General features: G+C 53.4%; 10 protein-coding genes across 10 annotated transcripts; 4 read left to right on the forward strand and 6 right to left on the reverse strand.

Annotated features, from left to right (window-relative positions):
• Positions 1 to 2,348: 2,348 nt before the first annotated feature.
• CORC01_12605 (ABC-2 type transporter) lies at positions 2,349 to 6,994 on the reverse strand (the record flags this gene model as incomplete). Its single annotated transcript, XM_022624224.1, has 3 exons — positions 2,349 to 4,042; positions 4,097 to 6,158; positions 6,218 to 6,994. The coding sequence occupies 3 exons, from the start codon at positions 6,992 to 6,994 to the stop codon at positions 2,349 to 2,351; spliced, it is 4,533 nt and encodes a 1,510-aa protein (XP_022469260.1).
• A 1,776-nt stretch (positions 6,995 to 8,770) lies between these two features.
• Positions 8,771 to 9,637, reverse strand: CORC01_12606 (uncharacterized protein; the record flags this gene model as incomplete). Its single annotated transcript, XM_022624225.1, has 3 exons — positions 8,771 to 9,394; positions 9,460 to 9,553; positions 9,618 to 9,637. 3 exons carry the CDS (start codon positions 9,635 to 9,637, stop codon positions 8,771 to 8,773), a joined length of 738 nt encoding a protein of 245 aa, XP_022469261.1.
• Positions 9,638 to 9,670: 33 nt separating this feature from the next.
• On the reverse strand, positions 9,671 to 10,550 carry CORC01_12607 (uncharacterized protein; the record flags this gene model as incomplete). The annotated part of the gene is made up of 3 exons (XM_022624226.1): positions 9,671 to 10,142; positions 10,200 to 10,410; positions 10,472 to 10,550. 3 exons carry the CDS (start codon positions 10,548 to 10,550, stop codon positions 9,671 to 9,673), a joined length of 762 nt encoding a protein of 253 aa, XP_022469262.1.
• A 464-nt stretch (positions 10,551 to 11,014) lies between these two features.
• On the reverse strand, positions 11,015 to 12,852 carry CORC01_12608 (benzoate 4-monooxygenase cytochrome P450; the record flags this gene model as incomplete). The annotated part of the gene is made up of 5 exons (XM_022624227.1): positions 11,015 to 11,122; positions 11,183 to 11,503; positions 11,576 to 11,809; positions 11,870 to 11,933; positions 12,023 to 12,852. 5 exons carry the CDS (start codon positions 12,850 to 12,852, stop codon positions 11,015 to 11,017), a joined length of 1,557 nt encoding a protein of 518 aa, XP_022469263.1.
• Positions 12,853 to 13,336: 484 nt separating this feature from the next.
• Positions 13,337 to 14,080, forward strand: CORC01_12609 (longiborneol synthase; the record flags this gene model as incomplete). The annotated part of the gene is made up of 2 exons (XM_022624228.1): positions 13,337 to 13,561; positions 13,613 to 14,080. The coding sequence occupies 2 exons, from the start codon at positions 13,337 to 13,339 to the stop codon at positions 14,078 to 14,080; spliced, it is 693 nt and encodes a 230-aa protein (XP_022469264.1).
• A 4,750-nt stretch (positions 14,081 to 18,830) lies between these two features.
• CORC01_12610 (uncharacterized protein) lies at positions 18,831 to 19,308 on the reverse strand (the record flags this gene model as incomplete). The annotated part of the gene is made up of 2 exons (XM_022624229.1): positions 18,831 to 19,073; positions 19,162 to 19,308. The coding sequence occupies 2 exons, from the start codon at positions 19,306 to 19,308 to the stop codon at positions 18,831 to 18,833; spliced, it is 390 nt and encodes a 129-aa protein (XP_022469265.1).
• A 196-nt stretch (positions 19,309 to 19,504) lies between these two features.
• On the reverse strand, positions 19,505 to 19,765 carry CORC01_12611 (uncharacterized protein; the record flags this gene model as incomplete). The annotated part of the gene is made up of 1 exon (XM_022624230.1): positions 19,505 to 19,765. A coding segment is annotated over one exon (261 nt), but the record flags the coding sequence as incomplete, so codon positions are not given.
• Positions 19,766 to 20,283: 518 nt separating this feature from the next.
• On the forward strand, positions 20,284 to 20,762 carry CORC01_12612 (uncharacterized protein; the record flags this gene model as incomplete). The annotated part of the gene is made up of 2 exons (XM_022624231.1): positions 20,284 to 20,371; positions 20,446 to 20,762. 2 exons carry the CDS (start codon positions 20,284 to 20,286, stop codon positions 20,760 to 20,762), a joined length of 405 nt encoding a protein of 134 aa, XP_022469267.1.
• A 184-nt stretch (positions 20,763 to 20,946) lies between these two features.
• On the forward strand, positions 20,947 to 21,387 carry CORC01_12613 (uncharacterized protein; the record flags this gene model as incomplete). Its single annotated transcript, XM_022624232.1, has 1 exon — positions 20,947 to 21,387. The coding sequence occupies one exon, from the start codon at positions 20,947 to 20,949 to the stop codon at positions 21,385 to 21,387; it is 441 nt and encodes a 146-aa protein (XP_022469268.1).
• A 1,247-nt stretch (positions 21,388 to 22,634) lies between these two features.
• CORC01_12614 (cytochrome c/c1 heme lyase) lies at positions 22,635 to 23,994 on the forward strand (the record flags this gene model as incomplete). Its single annotated transcript, XM_022624233.1, has 2 exons — positions 22,635 to 23,590; positions 23,721 to 23,994. 2 exons carry the CDS (start codon positions 22,635 to 22,637, stop codon positions 23,992 to 23,994), a joined length of 1,230 nt encoding a protein of 409 aa, XP_022469269.1.
• Between the last annotated feature and the right edge of the window lie 499 nt (positions 23,995 to 24,493).

Here is a 24,493-nt window from a genome sequence, read left to right on the forward strand (position 1 = left end):
CATCAGAACCCAACGTTCCTGGGATCTAGAACCCGTCGCGGCGGGAGCATTTGCGTAGATCGGCGGGACCCTGCAGGGGCTCCTACTCATGGCTTGCCAGCATAGCCCGGCTAGGCCACTGAGGGCATAGGAGTGAAGAGGGTGCACAACAAGGCGGCAGTAGTTGAATCATGCTCCAGCTACCGATTTGGGAACAGTCGTCCAAAGTTAATCAGGGGAACCAAGGAAAGCTTCAGCCTACGTCATTCCCGACAACGATTGCAACCTCACACAACAGAGGCCCTCTCATGCGCCACCAATGCTAGTTCGTACGCTTTTTTTGGAACGTTTATATCAGGAAGCTGCACCGCTCGCTAGGACAATTGGATTTTAAGCTCAAGTGCCAAGTGCATTTGCCAAGAGATGTTCATCCAGATTCCAACAGATCTGGCATATGTGGACCTTGTCAGTGTGCATTCTGCATGGCTAATGTGATGAAATCGCGGATTTACGGAAATACAATTGTAGATGTGTGCGAAAACCTCGAAAAACAGACATCAAGGGGCTATGCAGCAGCTTCCTAGTCTGTCAAGTTAATTAAGGCAAAAGAGCCCCATGTACGCCATGCTTGCGGTCTGCGTTGCCGAGAGAATAAAGGGCCGAAAGCACTTTTTGAGGTGGGTTCTTCTACTGGGTCTGGATGGCTTCCGCTTAAGTAAGGTCACAATGAGCATCGGGTGCTCCATTCACGACAGGGAAACCCGATCATCCTTGCCCAAGGAAACTTCCAACAGTGAACCTGAGACGAACATGCATGGTCTTTACCGCTGGTATTGAGCTCTGAGTGGTTTAAATCACCCCCTTTTACACAGCCATGTCGGATTTCTAAACTTGGACAATCAGATAAGCCCGCGATCTTGCGTCTACTTCTCCGTCTTCCGACTCAAACTTTGTTATCTGATTCTCCCGGTTGATTCTGCATCTTGAACCAATAACCTTGTGTCTCGTGCAACGCAACCGGTGAGACCTGTTGGTTAACGACGGCGTTCTCAAAGTATCTTAGAACTGGATCAATATCAGATTCGGTCAAGTTCCAAAGCCGACCACCTTCATTGTTCTTACTGACTTAGATACCTTATGCGTATGTACAGCCCTTAAACTGGTATGGGCTGTGCTGAAACCACGTGATTTAATCTTATGAGGCTTTTCTGTTTGGACTCTTCTCAGATACCTGCCTGCCTTCAACTAGACCGTGACTAGGATCATGGTTCGTCGACAATCAGACTCACAATACCATTCTTCCCACAATTGTGCAGCCAAATCCCAATCTCAATTGGATGCAGCCTTTAGTTGTTATCAAAGTTTCTTGGCCAGACGAAAATCTCTGAGCTTTCCTGTGTTAATTCACGTCATCCGCCATCAAAAGATTTTGTGGCCGATTCCTTGGGAAGATGATAAGATTAAGGAGGTGGGAGACCATTTCTTGCATAACCCCCCCGGAAACCGAATCGGGGCGTCTTTGATAAGCTTGGTGGAAGATTAGCATCCGAATCGTTTTTTTTTTTGTTTTTGGATCACTTGAGAAAGCAGTTTCAGGTAGTTGTTAGATTGAACCACACAGACTGAGCAGTGACAGGCATCTGGGTTGAAGCGTAAAGCTCTTCTCACGTCAAGCTCGGCCGTCTCCATAGGAAGCAAACTAATGGGCTACGATTGCGTATTGATCACCCTCAAGAGAGAAAATTCAATTTAGTGAAGTCAAGTTCCTATATCAGAACCATTTTTCCAGAGTCAACATGCGCAGGCCAATGACGATATGGATGTCGTTTCAGCAGAGGCAGTGCAAAACCACAGGTCTCGCCTCAGCTCAACGTTCAAAGACCGCCGGCAACTAGCTTCGGTATCGTGCCCAGCACATCTCACCCGTCATGTGTAATTTTTTCAAAACAAGACTAGGGTGAGGTATAGAAGGGGAGAGGTAGTATTCATATAAATTTAGTACACACTCTAAGCGTCGAAGTCAAGCAGCCGGAGTCGACCTGGTTTCTTCAACAGATGACATCCTGCGGAAGGTCAATCGAACGGCTAATATGGACAAAGAGACCTATGGATGGTCCGAAGTTATCAGAAAGGTTTGGTGGAGTAGATTGGAAGAAGCAGGTTTTGTTCCCTGTTTTCACAAACCCCGCAGAGCAGAGTGTCCAAAAGTCGATTTTGCGAATTTGAGGCTCAGGATATGTAGTTTATAAATCTAATTGTTCTCTCAAAGGATATTCAAAACAACGCTTGCTATATAAAAACATGAAATATTAAGATATTTGTATGGTTTTCCCATATAACATGAGACTGTAATAGTTGAGGCCGTCAGACTATTGGGCCGCTGTCTCCTTTCCCTTGGACTCCTTCTTCGGCTTTGACGAGCCAGTGTTCCACTTCTTAACGCGGAACAGGTAGTAAGAAACGACAGCGATGAAAATGTTGAAGACAATGAAAGCCCAGACAATTCCAAAGTTACGCCAGCGCTCACTGTAGTAGATGCTGCTGCCGGCCAAGTACTGGTCGGCGTCGCGGAGAGAGCAATATCGGCATGACTCTGTGGCGTCTGGGTTCTGGAGCCGGCCGGGCGCCGTCTTGAGGTAGTCCGCCAGGTACTCGCCGCATGTTTGGTTGGCGGGCGGGTTGAAGATGGAAGTCTCGGAGGCGGAGCAGGTGACGGGTCGGCCGGACAATTCGGTAGCGACGATGCCGGCGACCCAGTAGGTGAAGGGCGACACCCGGTACATGAAGATCCAGAAGCCGGGGAGAGCGACGGGGGATTGCAAGACACCGCAGAAGGTCAAGCTCATGAGGACCAAGAGAGTGACCACGCCTGCGGCGGTCTGTGCATCGGGGAAGGCGGCGATGGTCATGTGGGCGAAAGAGCTCGCGTAGATCAGAAGCTGAATAGCGAACAGCATGACCAAGATCTGGCGGACAGAGCTCTGGATGCCGATGATGGGGTAGTAGAAGCAAGCCCAGATGAGGATACCAGTGACGATCTGGTAGGGGATTTCGACAATGATGTTGGCGAACATGAAAGCCTTCCAGGAGTAAGCCTTGCTGGGACGCTCGCGAACCTCGTAGAGAGCGCGCTGTGTGACGAAATGAGGCTGGATCTGCTGGACAAGGGTCGAGAAGATGGTAATGACCATGAAGACACCAAAGACGACGTTTTGCATGCCAGCGTTGGTGCCTTTGGCCTTCCAGAAAGAGAAACCAATGAAGAGACCCGCGGCGATACCCAGGAAGAACTTGGCAAAGACGTAGTTGGGCATGCGCCAGTATTGCTGGAAGACACGGCCGGTGACCTCCATGAGCTGCGTGCTGAAGGGCATGGCGAACTCGGAGTGGGCACCCGCGTCTTCGCTGCCGGCGACTTCTTCGTGCTGCTTCTCGACGTGAATCCTCTCGATCTCGGCTTCGACATCTTGGCGTTCGTTGCTGGACTTCCAGACGCTGTGCCAGTCTTCGCCCTTGGAGTTGGTGCCGTTGTTGACAATCTCGAGCATGTACTCAGCGGGGTTCTCCTCATCGCCGCAGCTGCGAGCACCGTGGCCCTCAAAGTAATCCAGAAGGGTGCGGGAGTTGTCGCCGATATCACCAAAGTAGACAGTCTTACCGCCGCGAGCGAGGAAGAGGAGGCGGTCGAACTGCTGGAATAAGATGGCGCTGGGCTGGTGGACGGTGCAAAGGACGGCTTGGCCCGAATCAGCCAGCTTGCGGAGGAAAGCACAAATAGCCCAGGAGCTCTGAGAGTCGAGACCGCTGGTAGGCTCGTCGAGGAAGAGAAGAAGCTTCGGCTTAGCCGCCAATTCAACGCCAATGGTGAGAAGCTTGCGCTGTTCGACGTTCAGACCCTCACCAGGGACACCGACAACGGCGTCGGCAAAGTCGCGCATGTTGAGCATGTCGATGACCTCCTCGACGAAATCGAACTTTTCTTTCCTGGAAACGGTCTTGGGCTGGCGAAGCATGGCGCTGAAGCGCAAGCTCTCGCGGACAGTTGAGGTAGCTAAGTGAAGATCTGGACATTGTTAACTGAATGGTCAAATACCCCTGTCAAATAGAATGTGCTTACCTTGCTGCTGAACGTAGCCAGTCTTGCGTTGGAAACTAGCGTCCAGAGGCTTGCCGTTGACGAACATATCGCCAGTGATGACACCCATAGTCGTTCGCTGAGCCAAAACATCGAGCAGAGTGGTCTTTCCAGCTCCGGAAACACCCATGAGGGCAGTGAGTGTTCCAGGCTTCACCCAACCACCGACGTGGTCAAGCAGACGGCGGGGCTCACCCTTGATCTCAATGTCGTAGACAACGTCCCTCCAAGTGAAGATGTCCTTCTGGGGCGGGATCGAGTTGACATTGGCTTCGGCATCCTCATCCTTGGAAACGGCCATCTCCTCGTTGGTTGCACTGCGGTTGACACCATCCTGTAGGTAAGCGGGAACGCGGCCGCGCTTGAAGACGAGGACTTCGGCGGAGCTTGTGGTGGAGGAGTTGAGTTCCGTAGCGAGAAAGTAGATAACCATGAAAAAGATGAGGAAGGCCACCAGGATGCCGAAGTTGCGCCAGACGTGAGAGTAGTGGTACTGGTAGTTTGTCTCGATGAATGCGTCGCCGCTCACAGTGCGCTTTCCAGCGACAGAACCGACAGCGGAGCAAATCCAAGAGTCGCCGTTCAGGGGAGTGTATGACGGGATGATCTCGGAGCAGACGAACTCACGGCCGTGGAACTCATTCGCAATGAGGATCTCGAAGGCGTAGAAGATGGGGTTGATCCAGCGAATCCAACCAAACCAGTCAACCATCTGGGGAACTCTGATGACGAAGCCAGTGTAGATGACAAGCGCCAAGACGAGCACACCAGCCAACATCATGGCCTGAGAAATGGTCTTGGTGATGGCAGCCATGGTTCTGAACACAGCGCTCATGACGAAGGTGGAGATGTAGGTGATTAAGAAGTACAGGAAGAATTGACCGGGCTCCCGACGAAGACCTGCGAGGAAGTAGAGGATGAGGTTGAAACAGGTTGCGGTGACGAATTTGATCGGGATATCTGCGACGATGCCGGCGATGGCTTCAGCTGCTGGATGATAGAAGGCATAGGAAGCATGCTTTTCGACGATTGGCCTTTGGTCATACAGACTGTTGATTTCGGAAATGGCAGTGAGAGCGTTCATGAGGATGGCCTGGAACAGGACCGAGCCCTTTGAGTAGAAACCGGATGTAGCGTTGGGAGTGCCGTAGAAGACTGAACCAATGATGAGAGCCAAGACGATGTTGAGAACGGCCGTTGTAGCTGTAGCCGACATATCGTTCCATATCCGCTGGTAAGCGCGCTTGGTGGTGAGTTTCACTTGCATTGCCAGGCTGATGAGGTAGGGAGACTTGGGGCGGACGTGTTTCGCCTGCCTGTCGTTCTTTTGCTGGCGAAGCTGAGTGAGAGCATGGCCATGAGGATCAATCGGGTTATCATCGGTGTGTTGCTCAATATCTTGGCGGAGAACTTGGTATTCGGGGGATGCGCGCCAGTATGCCTCGAAGTCCTCGGGAGTTCGGGGAACCTGGTTCTCCATACCCGGGCGGGCCTTTCGCTCGATGGGGTTGGTGACCGAGGTCAAAAAGTCTCCCGTGGTCTGGCGCTGAGGGCAGTCCCAGCCCATGCGCTCAAAGTAAGACTTGGCGGCGGAAGCAGGGCCAAAGTAGATCTGGCGACCCTCGTAGAGCACGACAGCCTTGTCGAAAAGATCGTAGATGGCCTGACTGGCCTGGTAGATGGCAACGGCGTTGGCGCTGCCGGTGAAGTCAGAGGCAAGACGCAGCGACTTGACGAATTTCAGAGCGGTCGCAGAGTCCAAGCCACGGGTGCTGTTATCCCAAGCGCACATGGGAGAGCCAGCGAGCATCATCTCGGCAATGGAGACACGCTTTCTCTCACCGCCAGAGACGCCGCGGACGAAATCGTTGCCGACTTTGGTGTTGTAGGTATGGCTGAGACCGCACACGGCCATGACGACCTGCGCGCCTTGCTTGTGAGCCTCCTCTCGGCTCATGCCCATGGGTCTGTTGGACGGTGTGCGGACGGCGCCGGCGAATTCGAGTGTTTGACCGACGGTAAGATGGGGGAAATGCTTGTCGACCTGGTTCGAAGATAATTAGCCAAAGCCAGCCAAGACAATGATATGCGAAAAAAACGAACCTCTTGGTTGTAAACGGTCTCTCCCTTAAACTCCTTCATCATCTTCTTCTGCGGAATGCCGTTGTAGTGGATGACGGACTCATCTGCCAGACTCAGACCATGGAGTTCACCAGTCATCGTCTTCAGGAGGGTACTGCATCCAGAGCCAGGGCGACCAAGAACAATCAAAAGCTCCCCGCTGTTCAGGAGGCCATCGAAGTTGTTGAGGATTCTCTTAGGCTCCTTCTTGCCGAAGCTAATGTGCTCGCCGATTCTGAGCGGTGCTTGGAGGAAGTCGCCGACCGTCTGCTGCAATTGTACAGCAGCACCGGTACCGGAAACGTTGAGGTCCTTGTAGGCGACACCAGCTTGCTTGGTGGTGATGCCCTCGTTCTGCATCGCTCGCATGAAAGCCTGGAGCCATTTTGCAAGATCGAATGATTTGCTCGAAGGGTCTAGCGCGGGATCGTTGGAGCCGGCGATTTCCTGGCCATAAGATACGTGGGACGACAGGGCGCGGCCGTTGCTGGCCAAGCTTTGATGCCGCGAAAGGTTGGTTGCGATTCTCTGAAGTTCTCTCCTGTCCTCCTCGTCGATCATCATCGTGTCGCGGTGGGTATCTCTCGTAGGGCTCGACACTTCTCCGTCTTCATCATCGGATGAGTCGCCATTCTTTCCCGTCTTGATGGGGGCAAAGCCACCCGCAGGCTGATCTAAGGAAGTTCGATGTTCTCCGTTCATTGTGACTGAAGAGGTCGTTGTGCCGTAGCTGCCTCTGGTTGCTGTCCTGTCCTCCATGGCTGTAAGTGTGTTGACCAGGGGCGAAGCTCAGACGAGCTGAAATTAAGTATGTGGATAATAGTTGCAGAGCCGATCTTTTGATGGTGATGTGTTACAATGTTTAGATGCTCACAGACTCTAGGTAATGTTCGATAAAGATATTAGTTAAAAGATGGGATTCAGATGTATGGGTTTCAGATGACTATATTATAGCAAGACCCATGGTGGAAGCAGATCTCAGACGTATGCTTGCGGACATGGCCAACCCCCCGGGGCCACCGAACTAGAGCCGTGATCCCGCCAAGCTAGCTAGGCTCTAAGTTTGTTGTGTCGCCAGAGACGGCCGAGACGAAGAATTGTGCGGAGTTCGCAGTGCGCCAGCCGACCGGCCGGCCGGTGGCAATGAGGTCACTGCTTGCAGACATGGAGGACAGTCTCCCGGGTTGGGGACTCAAACCCCGAACTGTCGCGCACAAGATTGTGTAAGCTAGGGGAGGAAACGAGCAGCTTCCCAGCGCACGGAGTTCATGTTGGGCTTTCCGAGTTCCCAGCAGCATGGATGGCGGACCGGGCGGGTTGTTGGCAGCCACCACAGTCCGTCCCCGCCTCGGAGACTTCGAGTCCCCCGAGAGGTCTAGAAAGTTCGGGTGCAAGAGCCAGGATGCGGCCCTAGGGGCGAGTCAGTACGGGCTTGCTAAGCCGTTTACGGCCAAAGTATGTACGAACTGCGCCCAGCTGTTTTCCGATTGCATCATGGTGGCTCCCAGTTTGGTGCGGTTTCGTCTCTCAGAGGGCGAAAGGCCCACCTGTATGTACATCTCTGCGTCGCTCGTAAATCTGGCGTCACATCAGTATGGGGCAGTGTACGGGAGATTTACGCTACGTCCTGGGCAGGGCTGCGCGGCTATTGCCAACGCACCGAGATGAAGCCTTCGTATCCATACTTTGGTCTTTGTACAGAGCATCCCCATCTGTAGGGTAAATCCCATCCCCGAGGCACCGACTTGATTGTCAGCCGGTGGGGATTCTCGTCGGAGTTAGGGAATTAGTGATTGTTGATTGATAAAGGCAACGTCTCTCCCTAGTTGAATATCCACCAGATTCGGCTCATCTCTTTCTGCCGCTGTGCCGTGGAGTTTCCAGAAATGAACCACAATGAGACAGATTACCCAGCAACAAACCGGCGAGTCCGTCTTCCCCCGATGACGACACACCGCAGCCGCCGTGATGCTCAAGTCCCAAACGTCTGACCCATAGTTGTGAAATTCATATTGGTCGGGACTACTGAGTAGCGGAAACCATTGTTTAGTCTCATTGAGTGTTTCCACGTACGCCGAACGAGTCGTTTACAATTCTATACACATCTGAATCAATCCCCCTTTTTGATCCTTTTCCACATCCTCGGCTCCCGGGGTCCTGCAATCGGCTGAAATGACAGACCGCTGAGTCAGGTCTTGCATTACCGTTGACTCGCAGATCGTCACTCCCGAGCGACGGAAACTTTGCTAGGAAGCTCCCCGCTGCATAAGCTTCTACTAGAGCGGACGTTCGAGTCCAGAACCCCCTTTGGCACTACGTCGGCGTGCGTTCTCTTCATACTTTGAAAAGCATTGAGATGGCATGTCTTGGCAAAAAAGTCCGCTCCCACGCAGAGTTTACACTGCGTCACTCGAAACTCTAGTGTACTATCCGTATCCATCGCGCAGTCGCAAAGCAAGAAGCTTCTGCCGGTGAGGGTTAAACTTCATCCCGCTTCCCTGGTCGTTCCCCAATACCCTTTCCACGATACCTTGTTCACTCCTTCTTGAGACCTACTTTGTCGATCTTTCTGAGTCCCCAAACCGTTACAAACAAGGTTACGCCGTGCAGCGTGAAGCAGTACCAGAAAGCCGCCCGATAACCCTCCAACAGCGCTATTGGGCTCTCCTTTTCGGCCAAGCTCGACCGGGCGGACACGGCACTCGCTACGGCGCCCGACGAAGCCAGCCCTACGCTTTTGCCGATTTGAGCGATGGTGTTATACACACCTCCGGCCACGGCCTGCTTCCTCGCCGGAAACAGCGATGTGATCAGCAAATTAGAGATTGTGAACAACGTGTCGGCGCCAATAGCGTTCATGAACATGGCCCAGAACACGCAGATCCAATAGGACCACGCGGGGTCGGCGATCGCCATCAGCAGCGGTGACAGGCACGCGAGGGCGACGGCGATGAGGATCGACAGGTCTGCCCTGACCCGGTGCACGACGAGACCGGTAACAATGTTGGCCAGTACTCCCCCGATGGGCGCCGGCAGGAAGCGCACCGAGATGTCGATTGCGGAGAGTCGCTGGGCGTACTGCAGGTAAAAGGAGCTCAGCTGCTCGGTTGCGTTGCAGGCGCCCCATACTATGAAGACGCTGATGCAAATGTGGTGAAGCTGCGATTCTTCCAGAGTGAGTTTGGAATGATGGCGGGCTTGCCCAGACGCTCTTGTTTCTCAACCCAAGCAATGAATCCGCCGATCAGCACGGCGGAGATGGCGAGGAGGGCAATGTTCTCGGGCTTCTTTATATCGTGAGTGCTATCGGTGATGGCACTGTCAACGCGCAGTCAGTTGATCGTGCTCTCCATTCAGCAGCAGGCGCATCTCGGGGACTCACGCAAGCACATAAGAGATCATTGCGAGGAAAGCGCTGGCTAGGAATGCACCAACTCAGTCCACTTCGGTCCTGAACCGGTTCCATGTGACCGGATCTCTTTTTCCGATGCTGGGCAACCACTTCAGCGCAATTAGGAAGATGATTGTGTTGATGATTGCGGCAATGTGGAATCCCCATCTCCAACCAATCGTATCTGTGAAGACGCCGCCAACGCTGAGACCAACGGAGAACCCAATGGGTTGGCCTCCTCCCATTGACGCAAAGTCAAGGTTTCTTCTCTTACCCGTGGGGAACGCGTGCGTGATGATACTCACGGCAGAGGGGAGACACATTGAGATGGCGACTCCGGCAAAGGCACGGAACAAGATGAGCTGGATCCCCGTGTTCGCCAGCCCACAGGCGAGGGTGACGACTGATTGCAAGAAACATCCCATGAGGTAGAGTGTTCGAGCACCGTACAGGTCGGCCATGGCGCCTGATAGCAGGAGTGTGCATCCGCAAGTCAGGGCGTAGACGGAGGCAGGCCTTGGTGTTATTAGCATGATTTACAGCCATATGAGTCTTTTAGCTACTGATTCCTACCATAAGAGGAGATTGCTCTGGAGATTGACATCCCTAGCCATAGCCGGAATGCAGACAGTGACCACGCCAACCAGAAGGGAGCTGATGCCCGTGATGCAGGTCACTGATGATATGACAACCACGGTCTTACCCTTGGAAACATCACCATGTTGACTAGTCTCAGTAACAATCGTCGTCTGACTTGGTGACTGTGATGATGTCGACGTGGCGGCTGAGAGCTGTGGCAGTTGCGTTGCCGGTGCGTTGACTAGCTCCACTGTACATGTACTGACATCGTGGGTTTTCAGCTTGGTTCAAGACTCGGAAGTCAGAGATGGAACACCAGGCAAAAGGACCGCAACGTTCACTCATCTTTTATCTTTTGGTCAACTTGACACAACAGCGGGGATGTAGTCAATTCGAATGGAGTACAGGGCGCAGAAGACGCATTTCAATTAATCGTTGCGCAAATTTTCGAACAATGTGCCCGTTTTCGGCCGAAGTGGACGGATCACCGAGTTGACCTATTTTCGGTTGGGTAAGACTGACACTATTCGCGGTTCACTAAGTCGTAATGACTAGTAACTGCATTTGGAATAAGCATCAAGGCAGACGGTTTTGTTGGTGTTCATCAGACAGGACGGAGAGATTCTCAGATCTGGCGCAGACCGCGATCACTTCGACGACAGCCTCGTGGGGAGATTGAATTCAAGATCTGGGCGTCACATGTACTGGTGAACGCCGCTATGTCATTAAACTTTTGAAAAACAAGACAGACCTAAAACATGCGATTCATTGTCGTCAATTGAGTTTCTTTCACTACTCCTTAATCCTAATCAAACTTCTTGAGTCCTGCTAGCATTCTCTAGTGCGTTTTCCCTGCGATCGAAGATTGTCACCATCATTTCGGCATTCGAGGGCTGAAACTCAAAGTTTCGGATGAGCTACACAGAAATTAGCACCGAGAAATCGATAATGTTATTGAATCTGCTTGAATCACTCACCTGGACAAAGATCTTGTTGAGCTCCAAGAATGCTACGGACTTGCCTGTGCACTGCCAACGGCCTACTCCAAAGACGAGCTCAGTCTGTTTCTTCCACGACTTCACTGTGTCGGGTTCAGCTTCTAGCCATCGTTCAGGTCGGAACAAATCAGCATCTTGGCCGAAAAGACATTTATTGTGAGTCACTGACGTAATGTCATGCCCAATTCGTGTGCCTGCGGGTAGCATTATTCCGTTGTAGATATCGCCATCAGGCCCAACCTGTTTCATCACTAGGCCTGAAAAAGGTGGCCTCACGCGGAGGGACTCATATATGACCGCCTGTTTTTATGCACTGTTAACAGCAGTCTGTGAAAGAGTCTCCGAGGGCGACTTCAACTTGCTCAGACTTACCTGGAGGTATGGCAGTCTCTGGGCCTCTTCGTAGCTGATGGGGTCTGATATCATCCCGTCTATTATAGCATTCTCGACTTCCCGCGCAAGAGACTTATATACAGACTGGTTCGCAAGAATGTAATGCAGTGTCCACTTTATAGCCTTGCCTGCTGTATCAGAACCAGCGACCATTGGGAACATAATTTCGGATTGCGCTGAGCGCTGATCAAGGCCGCGTCGTATAAATGACCCCTATTGAAATCGCGTTAGTCCAAGAGTTTGTGGTTCCTATCATGACAGCTGTATACATACAAGCAAATCGGGCTCGTCTATTGCGTTGGGTCCAAATCGGGCGGCAACATGCTCTTTGGCAAGGCTGTCAACTTTAGTTTCCTTGTTCGACAGTGAGGACACGAAAAGGCCCATTCCACTTAATGAAATCCGCACGAAGGCGAGGAGACTTACCCCATGATCTTCCCAAAGCCGCTCTTATCCGTCGGCTTCGGGCCAAACAGTCTTAGAGTGAGGTCTGACGTGCCGATCCATTGGAGGGGTGGGATATCTGTGAAAAACTGCAAGACATCTATCGCCAGGTTCGATATTGCAACCAGTCCGAAGACGTCCGTGTCATTCCGGAGAAGCCCGAGAGGCTGCCCAAAGGACATTCTCGAGCGAGCGTCCATGGCATAATAGTGCGCGAGTCGACCGAAATCTACTAGCGTCCGCTCCGGAGGTTCTGCAATTCCACTTTGTTCTGGCGTCGACGAAGCAAACTTGATGGCGTAGCTTCTTTGAATCAAGCTCACCAAGTCCGCAATTCCAGAATCAATGCTTGTCTCCAACCCCGGAATATCCTTGCCCAAGTATCCTGGTTGCAACTTCGTCCTTAACGAATGATGAACAGACTTATCAAGTACGCTGCCCATCATATCATGATATGGATCTAGCCGGGTTGCCTTGTACCAGCTGCTCCGCCCATATGTTGACTTGGCCGCCGACATGCGCCTGATGAGTTGTACATCGGATGTTATCAGGTCGTTGGGACCTATACGGACGAGATCGCCATATTTTGTCGATAGGTTAACGTACTCAGTGTATGCACGAGAGCCTCGAGTGCGGATCCGAAACATTGACCAGTATGATAATGAAGAGAGAAAAGGACCGGGAATGTGGGACAAACGAGTCCATGATTTGACGGTCGTGGTAAGTAGGTAGACCACAAGCACGAGACCAAAGCCCTGGGCGAGGGATCCCCAACGCAACGCAGCTGCGGATTGAAATAGCAGGGAAGTCATTTTCGTATCAGGGACAGCTCGAAATCAGAGGACGCCGTGAGGTGTTGCAAGAGAACGCAGGATTTAGGCACCCCATTGGAAATACAGAAACTCAACTGTTCGGTTTAAGTATAATATGTAAGCCTGCACCCATGAAAGGAGTGGATATCGTGATCGTCCAGGGCTAGACCAGCTTACGCCGAGCTAGCGTCGCTGACGGTCAGCCAGAGAGCAACGACCTATGATAAGAGGAGCTGAGAATCATAAGTGTGATGGGATCATGATCCCGACCTTCCAAAATTCGTCGGGTAGGATGGAAACTGGGGCAACCTATATGCCTCTGTGTGGCGGTGAAGCAATTGAGTCTATCACTCAGGCTGAGTGGTTCGGCTTGACTTGTCAAAGATAAAGACCCCGAAATACCACACATGCACCGTCGCGACCTTTCGAACTCGAACATTTGGCATCATCATAACCTGGTCGAAACAGCACTTACCAGAGCAACATGCTTCAATCACCGACGATAGATCATGCTGACCAAGCGCTTCGGCAAACGCTCTCATGTCTGATTCCGACGTTTCTGAATTCCATCGACTATGTCTCACCACCTGAAGTTGACAAGAATTCATTACGAATGGCACTTATCGACAGAGCCCTCCAAGGCGGTGTCCATCTCGAGACCGACGATGCCTCACAGATGCGATTCGAAGCTGGCCTAGCTGTCGCTGCTGTAGGTTCTCTTTAGCAGGTTTTGCTTTGATGCATGTTGACTCTTTACTAGGAAATGTACCCCCTTCACCCCCTCGAAATTCAGATTCACATTGGTCTCTTCACCTGGTTCGGATTCATCATCGACGACATGAATGCTGAGTTGGGGCTGGACTTGGAGCACTTTCAAACACGACTGCTTGTAGGAGAACGGCAACCATCGGCGCTCCTACAGTCGTTCGCGGATAACCTCAGGTCGATGAAGATGTACTACGATCCAATTGTTGCCAACTGGATCGTGCTTTCTGCTCTAGCATTCGTCAACTCAAATGCCATCGAAATTCGTCCTCAATATCAAACAATCGTTCTGACAAAGGAAACAGTCAGCTGGCCCTACTACTTTCGAGATAAAGAGGGACTCCCAGAGGTGTACACCTACTTCTGCTTTTACAAGGCGCTATGCCCTGATATCTCATGCTTCTTACCAGCTGCACCCGAAATGGGGAGGTTTATTAATCTGACCAACGACATCTTATCGTAAGTGCAAGCTTGACCTCTACTCTTGTCTAATACGTGTAGGTATAGACTTTTAACTCGGGCTCCTAGATTCTATAAAGAGGAAAAGGCGGGAGAAGTCAGAAACTATATACACAAACAAGCTATGAGTTTGAACCGCAGTCCCCTGTCAATACTGGAATCTGTTATTTTGGAAACGGCGGTTGCATATAATCGTTCACGGGCAATTTTGAAGAACAGGCATCCGTATGAAGGCATATGGCATGCTTACGCCATGGGATATGTGGCCATGCATTTGAATACCCGCCGGTACTACCTTTCAGAGATAGTGTTGTAGAGGTTTCTGGCCCCCTCAACGAACCATTCTTGGGTATCGATGTAGATTTCCAATCTCCTATCGCCATGCGTCCATGAAAACAAGTTGAAATACTGGTACACTTGACCCATGCGTAGATTCCTCAGTGAGGCGAAAGATCGCCACACGCGTGCCCAGTCTGACCGGCTACGGATGCTCGGTAGCCAACAGGATCCCGACCCGACTCCCTGCAGCCTGCAACCTTCATGTCAAGACCGGAAGAGAAAGCGGACGTACCTGCGTCGGGTAGTATTCGGGCTCAGCCAGTGTCATCCGAGCGACATCACCATTGACACTATAGTGGTTTGTTTGTTGTGATTCCTGGTGGCGTTTTCCTTGGCAGTGGAACTTGACAAAATACGCACTTGAACATTAAGGGGCTTATTGAGGCACTGTTGCGGCCAAAAGCGTTGGCTGATGCAGCAGTTGTAGGTCAGATTTCGGTCCTGAATCCTCCGCATGACCGTAATGAGTTGTGAAGTGGTGCGGAGTGTCCTGCTTTATTTTAGTCTCCATTTCTGGGACTAAAACTCCGGGAGGCTATGTGTCTTGCGCACCTTATGTAGACAGTGGTAACTAGTATGACTACAAGCGAGCTAGCGACGCAGGCCCAGCGTACGAGGGGCGTCGACTAAGTGTACAAAGCAAAGAAACCTCTCCCTCTCAGGAATCTATTGGGACCAACCCCTACGTTGGCGGACTTCGCTCTACTCGTGTGACCTACGTTTGAAACCAGGATTGTCCTCCGACCTAAGAGCGCTTGCTTGATCTTTATTTTTTGGCCAGTGTAAAAATACCGGCCTGCACTTCTCTCAATGGTTTCCCACGAGTCCCAGGAAGCCATCAGATGAATGAATACAGACTCTGGACTGTCTACTCTGTTTCAAAGGTTCACCTGACGCTGGGTCGACTTCTAGCCAACATCTTGCGAATGCAAGTTGTTTTGTCGATATCAGAATATCAATAGAGAAATATGGCTATTTAAGCTTGCCAGGGATGATGTTTGACTCCCTCCAGGCTCATTTCCGAGCGTAAACAAGACCCTTGTAATCCTCAAGATGGAGAGTAGAAGGAAGAATATGCAGTTTTTAGAGCGCCGGCGTATTACCCTCAATTGTACTTCTTGGTATTTATCTGACTCCATCTTCAGCTTTTCAAAACAAGGAATCAGACCTTTGTCACTGCTCATCACTGGAACTCATTGTTGACCACAGCCCTTTCACGTCAATCGAGCGAGACGCAAGCAGCTGAAACTGAGAAGTAAAAGAAAAAAGTGCCCGGTGGCGAAGAAGCAATTGTCAAGTTGTTGATGCGTGCCAAAAACCATGTTCTAGATGGCGAGCTACATAGCTCCAATCACTGCATACTGTGCGGTCACACTCAACACTATCGCGCATGTACGCCGCGTATTCAGATCGATACTGTATTTCGGCGTGTTTCCCAAGATGCCGACCTCATCGCCGGGGAAAGTGGACTTTTGAAATTCCTGCAAAACCAGCTCGCTTTACTTCGACCGGTGGATGGGTGGAGTGGCCGTAGGGTGTTTGTAGCAGTGTATAGGTCATGTCCTGGGGAATGACTAGGGAACCACCAAATTTCGGCAAGGCAGTTTAGACTCGAAACAGCGGGCAGCGACAATACAGGAAATTGAACCCGAAAAAAGGTCTACCCGGGACGGCCTGTAGATCACCTCGGATCCGATCACGTCGCAATTGGCCCTAAATCGTGCAAATGTGAAGGAGAAAGGGAAGGCCAGCCGGGACCGTGGCAGGGGACTTCCATGCTCGCCGTTCCTGAAGCGGAAATCCTCCTTCCTAACCGCGCGAATCGCCGCAGTTTCGTTTGGGGGCTCCGCGCTCCGTGATCCGCCCTGCAAACAGGTATCGAGAAACCAGAACAATAGGTACAATCGTAGCCGCGCCGCCGTTATCGGAGCACCACCCGCCCCTGAGCCGTCCATTCTCCGGTGCAGCATTGCTCCGTCTACATACAGCCGGGATCAGATTGCCTGCTACAGATATCAGTACAGCAGGTGGGAGTCCCACGTCCGTCAGACGCTGCGCGAATCGCGCCCGGGAATGGTACGACACCCGGCTTTCGGTTCTCGAAGACGGCAAGGGGAGCAGACGTCCCCCATTTCAGGAGCACGTCATCGGCTGGAGAGGGAGACACGGGAAACCCGGGTAGTTCGCTCGTCATTGACAATTGATGTGGTGAACTGTGGAAAACCCACAAGTCGTATTTTCAGGAACCCAATGATTGATTGCGAATCTCACCAGCACGGAGGACCGAAACGTGGTTTGAGTCGGGGCCGAGCGGTCTTCTTCCTCCTCTTCCTCCGGAAAAAAAAAAAAAAAAAAAAAAAAAAAAAGAAGGAGGGCCATTACCCGACTCTCTAGGCAAGGAGAAGGGTGAAAAACGAGTGCCCGGCGGCTCGCTTACCTCGTTGGCCGGCCCGGTAAGGCATTTTACTACACCCCAAATTGGCCTGGACCCCGGCGGGAAACAGACAAAGGCACAGCGCAGCGCACGCGCAAGCGTCGCTGATGCAATGCAATGCAGGGCCTAGGATCTAATCCACTCTGGCCTTCTGCTGTAACCTGTTCCCCCCCCATCGTCCGTGCCGTGGGGGTTGAGCTGTCACTGCTGTGCTGTGGTTGTCCGGCTGGAGTTAGGTTGGAGGTTGCTTAGATCCGGTGGAAGGGTTTGCCGTGTTGGGCAAAAACTGTCCGGGGAGGGGGGGGGAAGGAGGAGGATGTGACGACCGGCAGAGAGTTGCACACTACCTAGGTCACACCCTCTCTGTCCCCTTCCCCCCCCGCTGCCAAACCTGCTCGCGTGCCCTGCACCATGTTGAGAGTAAAGCCTGAAGAGAAGCGTTCTTGGTTGCGTTGCCGCAGCTGGGCACCCAATGGCTGGGTTCGACATCGGTCCCGGTCGCCCGCAGAATCGTTCGATGCAGCGCGCACATCTCCGTCGACGTTTCCTCTGTCCCTTTTCGGAGTGAAGAGGTTTCGCGGGTGGTGTGGATGGACCGGGATCGTGAGAACATGGAAGCGTAGGCGGAGGTCAACTTGGAAGACGATGAGACGAATGCTTGTTCGGGTCCTTGTCTCTTCGTTTTCTTCTTCCAGTTCTCCCCGTTTCGCGTATCGCCGGTTCCCCCGGGATGGGGTAGTGATCTCGCGAACCGTTCTCCGATCTCATAAGTTGATTGATAATGCTGTTAGGCTGCCAATGGGCGTCCTTGTTCACATCACCATCCTTTTACCCCCCCCCCCCCCCGCCAACACACTACATTTACGACTTTACAGCAATCTTTACTCCCGTCCTGACCTGCCACCCCGCCACCCCCTCCCCCCCCCCCCCCCCCCCCCCCCCCCGGGCGATGGTGATCTCCTAGGCAGGCTTTGCCGTTGGGCTAAAATTCCCGAACGCCGACCGCCGCGGGACACCGCCGGACGCCGCGGCAGCTGTGGTTGATTAGGTAGTTTGCATACAGGTCGCACAGCACTGAGTAGTAGGCACTAGTATCAGTAGGTAGGCAGGCATCTTCTGGGAATGGAGGGACTCGGGCCCAGGGATAGAAAGAGAGACATTGCAGAGTCGCAAAAAAGTCTAATCTCCAGGTTCGGCTTGTGCAAAGAGTCTGGGGAAGTTCAAGGGTGACCACTGGAGCTCGGTTTCGCTCGCGCAAAAGGTCGGACGAATTGTCTTGGCCCTGGAGCCTCTCAGGGCTTATTGCCCCAGGTCGTACGCTGCAATGTAGATTGCATCTCAGAAGACCGGGTTTGCGATGCTACGATTGTGACAAACTTTGTCCGACGGGTGGTATTTGCGCTGGGCCACGCCAAGTCCCTACCTTGCTAAGGTAGTTACTTGCGAAGTTGCCGTTGCCAAGAAACAGACTATACACAAGAGACGACATTGTAAACACATCCCCAAGGCCATCCCCAAAGCTGAGACGGGTGCCTTTCATTCTGAATACTTACGGATATCCGACTCTTGATTGAATTGTTCATGTATGTATGTGTGTGTGTGTGTGTGGTTCCCATTGTCTCTGTAAGAGGGGGACATGGAGACTCTGCATGGGGTGGATGAGGAGGAGGAGGGGAAGGTGGTTCGATTCCAGTACCATGACCGGGAGCTCAGAGATAAGGCGCAATTCACATGTAAAATCAATGTGTCCCGCATTATGGCCACTGGCTGGCGGCGGCGGCGGTGGCCTGTCACTGAGGTCCCGTCACCGTTCGAGGCGGATAGAGGAACTAAACCTACCTTACAAGGTAGACTATGCTAAAGAGCGGAGGGAGCATGAGGAGGGGCATTTGCTCATTAACTAAAGACCATTTTTGAAGAGTGGTGTGACGGCCTGACATTGCAACTCACTTGTTCAGTTGGTGTGTAGGTATCTTCAATGTCAATCATGTTTAGATGTTTGTCTTGAGCAACTGGAAACTGGAGATTCGACGACAAGGAAGTGAAAGACCGGGGACGTTGGATTCCCACGCGTTCGGGGTTCCCAAACGTGGACGGCGTCCAATGCCTGCCTGCACTCCTGCAGGTGGTCTGGGAATGGCGTGGTCGGTCCGACGTTGGAACTTGGGGAGGAGTCGGGGACGCTTGGGGTTGTGGAGATTGCCTGAAACGGGGGAGGAGCACGCTGGACGATGGGTAGAACAGTAGGTTTGTACGATTTCGAGTGTCACTGGGTCATGTTGCGAGAGACTCAACTAAAGAGGAGATCCCACGTGTCTGTTGTCGACGGGAATGATGGTGAAGAATCTGGTGTAGAGGGTGGTGATGGAGCTGTGACAACTTGTAAGAGAAAATGGCAACTCTTCCTCAGCCGAACCGAGAGTCTCCTCGGGGCTTTCAACTCGAGACACCATGTCCATAGTCTCTGGGAACTCGAGTCCTCGAGGACTGATTTGCCCGTTTGACGGGAACCTTTGCCCGAGGCTCGGGTTTCGGGGCTGGCGCGCTAAGACATGAACAAGATTCAACGTGCCCTGTCCCCCGTCGTCCGTTCCCCCTCCTCATTGCAGCCCTCATCCTGTGCTCATCGGCCTCATCCTCGTCCTCATGCTCCTCCTAATAGGTACTCCTCTTCCTCCACCACCCATTACCACCATGCACCGCTAGCTCGGCCAGCCACCCCCTGTCTCCCTGTCCATTCCCTGTCGCCTTTCCTCCCGAAGCCGCCCTTCTGGCTGAGGTGGACAGCCCGTGCAGTGACACCCAACCCAGTGAACCCACTGCTAATCCCCAACCGAGCGTTGCAACACAGGCGAAAAAAAAAGAGAAAAAAAAAAAAAAAACCAGACGCCGCCAGCAGAGTACCTCAGAAACAGGCGGGCACGGCCGGCGGCGGAGGCGGCGCGGTGTCTCTCGGCCTGTGAAGAAAATTCCCCATGCTGAAATAAGACGTGCCTGCCTTCCACACCATCATCTATTCCTCCCGCCTGACCTTCTCTCTTCCCTCTCCTCACTTTACTTCTTCCCTCCTTCAATCCAAAAACCAACCAGACCGCTCTCCTCCCTGCTGATAAAGTCCTGCCACGCGTCAGACACCCAATTGCACTTCAACCCACCTAAACAAAATACCATAAAATCTCGACAACAGCCACAGGCGCCTAAAAGTTTATACCACCTTGATACCCGTCGCTAGCGCGCACCGCACACACGCAGCTTTATCATCACAGGCAAGGAGGAGAGAGCTCAACCAACCCACGTCTTCTTTTCCTTCCTACATATATTTCGGTCCACCACCCACCCCTTATCAACGAACGACCTTTGGACACTCTCGGGTTCACCACTCCAACACATTCCTCAACTACTTTTCCACTCGACTCTTTTATATATCCTCCAAAATGCTCGCTACTAGAGTCCTCCGCCAGGCCGCCGCCCACGCCGAGCGTACCCCGAGCATCAGGTTCCTCGGCCGCCGCTCCATTCCCTGTACGTCCACTGCCCTCCAGACCTTGCTCATCACCTCTCTCTGCCTCTCCCACGATGCTAACAATCACCGCCAGCTTCCATCGACCACAGCCCCGCCCCTCACCCGGCCTCGCCCACCGGCAAGCTGCCCGCCAACTTTGGCAGCGGCTCCGCCTCCCCCAAGCACACCAGCTTCAGCACCTACCGCGACCACGCCCAGCAGCATGGTCCTCTCCAGCGCACCATCGGCTCCGGCGTAGGCGGCTCCACCGGCCACCAGCTTGGCTCCGTCGTCCCTCCCTCTGGTGTCGCTTTCGACCGCTCCGAGCTCCCCGCCCGTTTCCGCCGCCAGCCTCTCGACTTGGCCGAGATCGAAGCTGTCGAGTCTGGCGGCGCTGCCCTCTTTGGCTGAACGTGAAAATCGACCTGATGCCGGAAAACGGAACGCGCCATCTTCCCCTCCTCACGAGCAATTTTAGAGAGGAAGTTTGGGGAGACATGACCATGACATCCGCGGGCTGGACTACGAAAAAATATGAGCGACGAGGGCGGACGAGAGAGAAGGGGAGAGTTGGCGGGGTTCACAAAACAAGGCGATGACAACGTGTGTACGAAACGACGAGACTACCATGACGGAGGACCTAAACCCCCCGTTCGTCCGTTCGTCAACGGAAAAAGGCCCCCGGGATTGGGGCCTTCGGCAGGACACGGAACAGTCGGCAATATTGATTCGTCATGGACCCCCGGGACCATGGCAAGGGAAAAAGTTATCAGGAGAGTTATTACGGCGGCTTCGTGATCTTCATTGCAAGCGACAAAAGGTGGTCAAGGGCGGAAACACTTCCTCAGCTGTCCAGTTAGGAGCTTTGCTGGGATGCTGTGGGAGTTTGCTGGGGTATTTTCAACACCCACCCGGACGTAGGCGGCAAAGACCTGCCTCTTTCTTTGTCTTCCACGGTTCCTTGTATTTGACTTTCCCTGGAACGTCGACATCAACTCCTCTTCCCGAGTGTCAGAATCCTGTACCGATAGTCTAGGCTCGTCACACACACACACACCAACAGAGCTAGTGCATAAAAGCTACTTTCAGTGCCTTGACCAGATCTCACTCTCTCTCACCCGGAGATTTATCGTTTACACGTGCCCCGGGCCGAGCCCAACTAAATTCCCATGTGAAGCTGCCCTCTACGATCATGGAGGAAGGTAAGCAAAGCAGCTAATGTAACCATTTCTCGGAACTGCGAACCAATGCTTTAGAGACGCAGTTGGCTTGCTTGGGCCCGCATGTGATAGGCTCTTCCTGCAGCTTGGAGAAGCGCACCTTGCGTCCGTAGCTCCGGGACGTTTGGGGAAACGTGCCACGTTTGACTTTCCCTTGGCCCATGGGGAAAGCTGTCGGCTCGTTCGTTTTTAGAGGCAGGTGAGCAGCAAAAACGTAACTTGGACGTTTACCCCAAAAAAACATCATCCGATTGTTTCCCTGAGCTCCCGCTTCCGTCATTTCCCGAGGTAGCCGACTCGCAAAACGTCAGCTAAATAAGCCCCCCGAGGTACCAAAGTACAGTGGTTCGAGGCGCGCTTGACGCCGGCGGCGTGCTGGTCTGTGCAATAGCACCAGCCACATAGCTTCAGCTCGAGCCACAGCTCTCGGTTAAACTTCGGATCGAGGGAACCAGCAGCTCGGGATCTCGCTGACACATCATCCCGCCAGAGCTGCCACGGCCAAGGAGCTATCCCGGCGTCATCGGTACCACCCGATATACCGTCCCCCGTCAAAGATTGCCCAATCAAAAGACATCAATCACATCATCCCAAAATAAAAATTAACAGATGCGCATGGCAACCACACAAGACGTCTCCACCAAAAAAGTTGTTGCATCCCGTTCGTCGCAGGAAAGGGATTACCCCCATCTCGAAACCAGCCAAGAATCACGGAAACGAACGCGTCCTTCTCGCACGCTGCGCCAACGCCGCCAACGCCGCCAACGCAGAGATTCGATGCGGTTTCCGTCGCAAATCCCCTCTCCACTACGACGCCGCAAAATTTAAATAAACAAAGAAAGAAACACCACTGCAACCTTATCCCCGGGTTCTGGATCTAGGCCCCCCCCCCCCGCTCCCGCATCTGGTTACCCGTCACGCTGCCAAAACCCATCGAGGGGTTCAAAAGGGTCGAATCTCTTCGCCTCCTGGTTCCTCGAGGATTTCAGCTCTTGTATATCTCTGACTGGTATGAACATCACCATCCCTATTCAACCGCCCCCCCCAAAAAAAACGTCCAAAAATGAACGCCGACCTCGTAGACCTCGTCTTCCTAACCCGCTCGCAACCCTCAGCTCCGATACCCTCCTCAGTCGCAATCGACTACGACACCCACCACCACCACCACACAATGTCCGACTCCAGCAACGGCGCGGCACCCGAGACGTGCCCCGTCGACCACAAGGCCCGCGAAGCTTGGCTCCAGCACGCCCGCGCCGCGAACCCGGACGGAGCGCATCCTCCTCACCCGCCGCATCCGACCCCCCCAATCCAAGCGGGATCACCACAATCGCCGCACACGCAGTCTTCATCCTGGACGCAGTCTCTGCTGTCTCTGACGCCCTTCTCCTCCTCCTCAACGCCGCCACCATCCACGAACGCCCCCGCGACAGCACCTCCCGCCGGCCCCGCCGACGCCGGCGCCGAAGTGTGTCCCGTAGACCACAAATCTCGCGAAGCATGGCTCGCCCAAGCCCGAGCCGCCTCCGCCGCAAACGCCTCCTCAAATCCTCACCCATCACCACCCTCTGACCTACCCGCCAACCCCCACCAGACCCCTGAAGCCGCGCCATCATCACCACAACCCTCGCGATCATGGACGCAGTCTCTAAAGTCCTACATCCCCTTCACCTCCTCGGCAGCACCTACACCAACGGCCACGTCGAACCAACCGCCCGCCGCGGGAACGAAACCGGGCCTAGATACCGACCGCGAGGTCTCGACGATCCCCCGGACAGCGACGTCGGCGTACCCGGGCACCAGCCGCCCTTCCAACCACGAGCAGGAGACGGGCGCGGACGAGGCGACGGGCAACTGGATATACCCGTCCCAAAAGATGTTTTTTGACGCAATGAAGCGCAAGGGCCACGACACCCGCGCAGCGGACATGGCGACCGTGGTGCCGATCCACAACGCCGTCAACGAGAGGGCGTGGAAGGAGATTAAAGAATGGGAGGCGCCTTACCTCGAGGGCACAGCGTAGGTCACCTTCCCCCCCTTCCCCCCCCCTTTCTGTCCCTGTCCCGTGGACTCGATTCGGCACCCTCCAGGCCATTTCAAATCTACCACGCACAAAAAAAGCAATGAGAAGCTAACAGGGAAGCCATAGCTGCGACGGCCCCAAACTCCACTCCTTCCTCGGCCTCAGCACAAACATGTCGCCCAAGGCGCGCGTCAACACCCTGCTGGGCTACACCCCGCCCTTTGACCGCCACGACTGGGTCGTCGACCGCTGCGGCGTGCAGGTCGAGTACGTGATTGACTTTTACGCTGGGCGGCCCGACGCCCATGGCAAGCCCAGCTTCTACCTCGACGTGCGGCCGAAGCTGAATAGTTGGGAGGGCGTCAAGATGAGGGCTCTGAGGGGTGTTGGGTTGGCCTGAGGTAAGGCCTCCCCCCCCCCCCCCCTTGCTTGCGGAGTCTCTGGCTTGGTACCTTTTTTATATGGGAAGGGTAGAGCGAGGTGCTGGATGTCTTTGTGTAGCCCATTGGTGTACCTGCCGACTTTTGCGAGTGGGCGACGGTGGCGGTTGAGAATGTATCAAGATGTGTGATAGTGTATAAATGTTTGCAGCATTGGGGACTGCCGCATGTATCGTGCGGGAAGAACATTGCCCGAGGGATGTAGACTAGGCTTCGAGAGGTCGAAGCCGCCTTGGCAGGCGTATCAGGGACCAGCAGAAATGTACTCAATTCTTCTCATATCTTCCCCGACGACAATGACTAAAGGTGTTGACATGGTTTTGTAATTGCAACCGGTCGTCCATGGGAAGAATCACCTCCTTTTCAAGAAGCACTGATTATGTTGGATGGTGACGATACCGTCTTCTTCACAGCATTCCGATACGTTGGGGTTTCCACTACTATGATCACTCTGTGTTC

The sequence above is a fragment of the Colletotrichum orchidophilum genome (assembly GCF_001831195.1).
Source record: "Colletotrichum orchidophilum strain IMI 309357 chromosome Unknown Scaffold_159.1, whole genome shotgun sequence".
Lineage (NCBI taxonomy): Eukaryota > Fungi > Ascomycota > Sordariomycetes > Glomerellales > Glomerellaceae > Colletotrichum > Colletotrichum orchidophilum.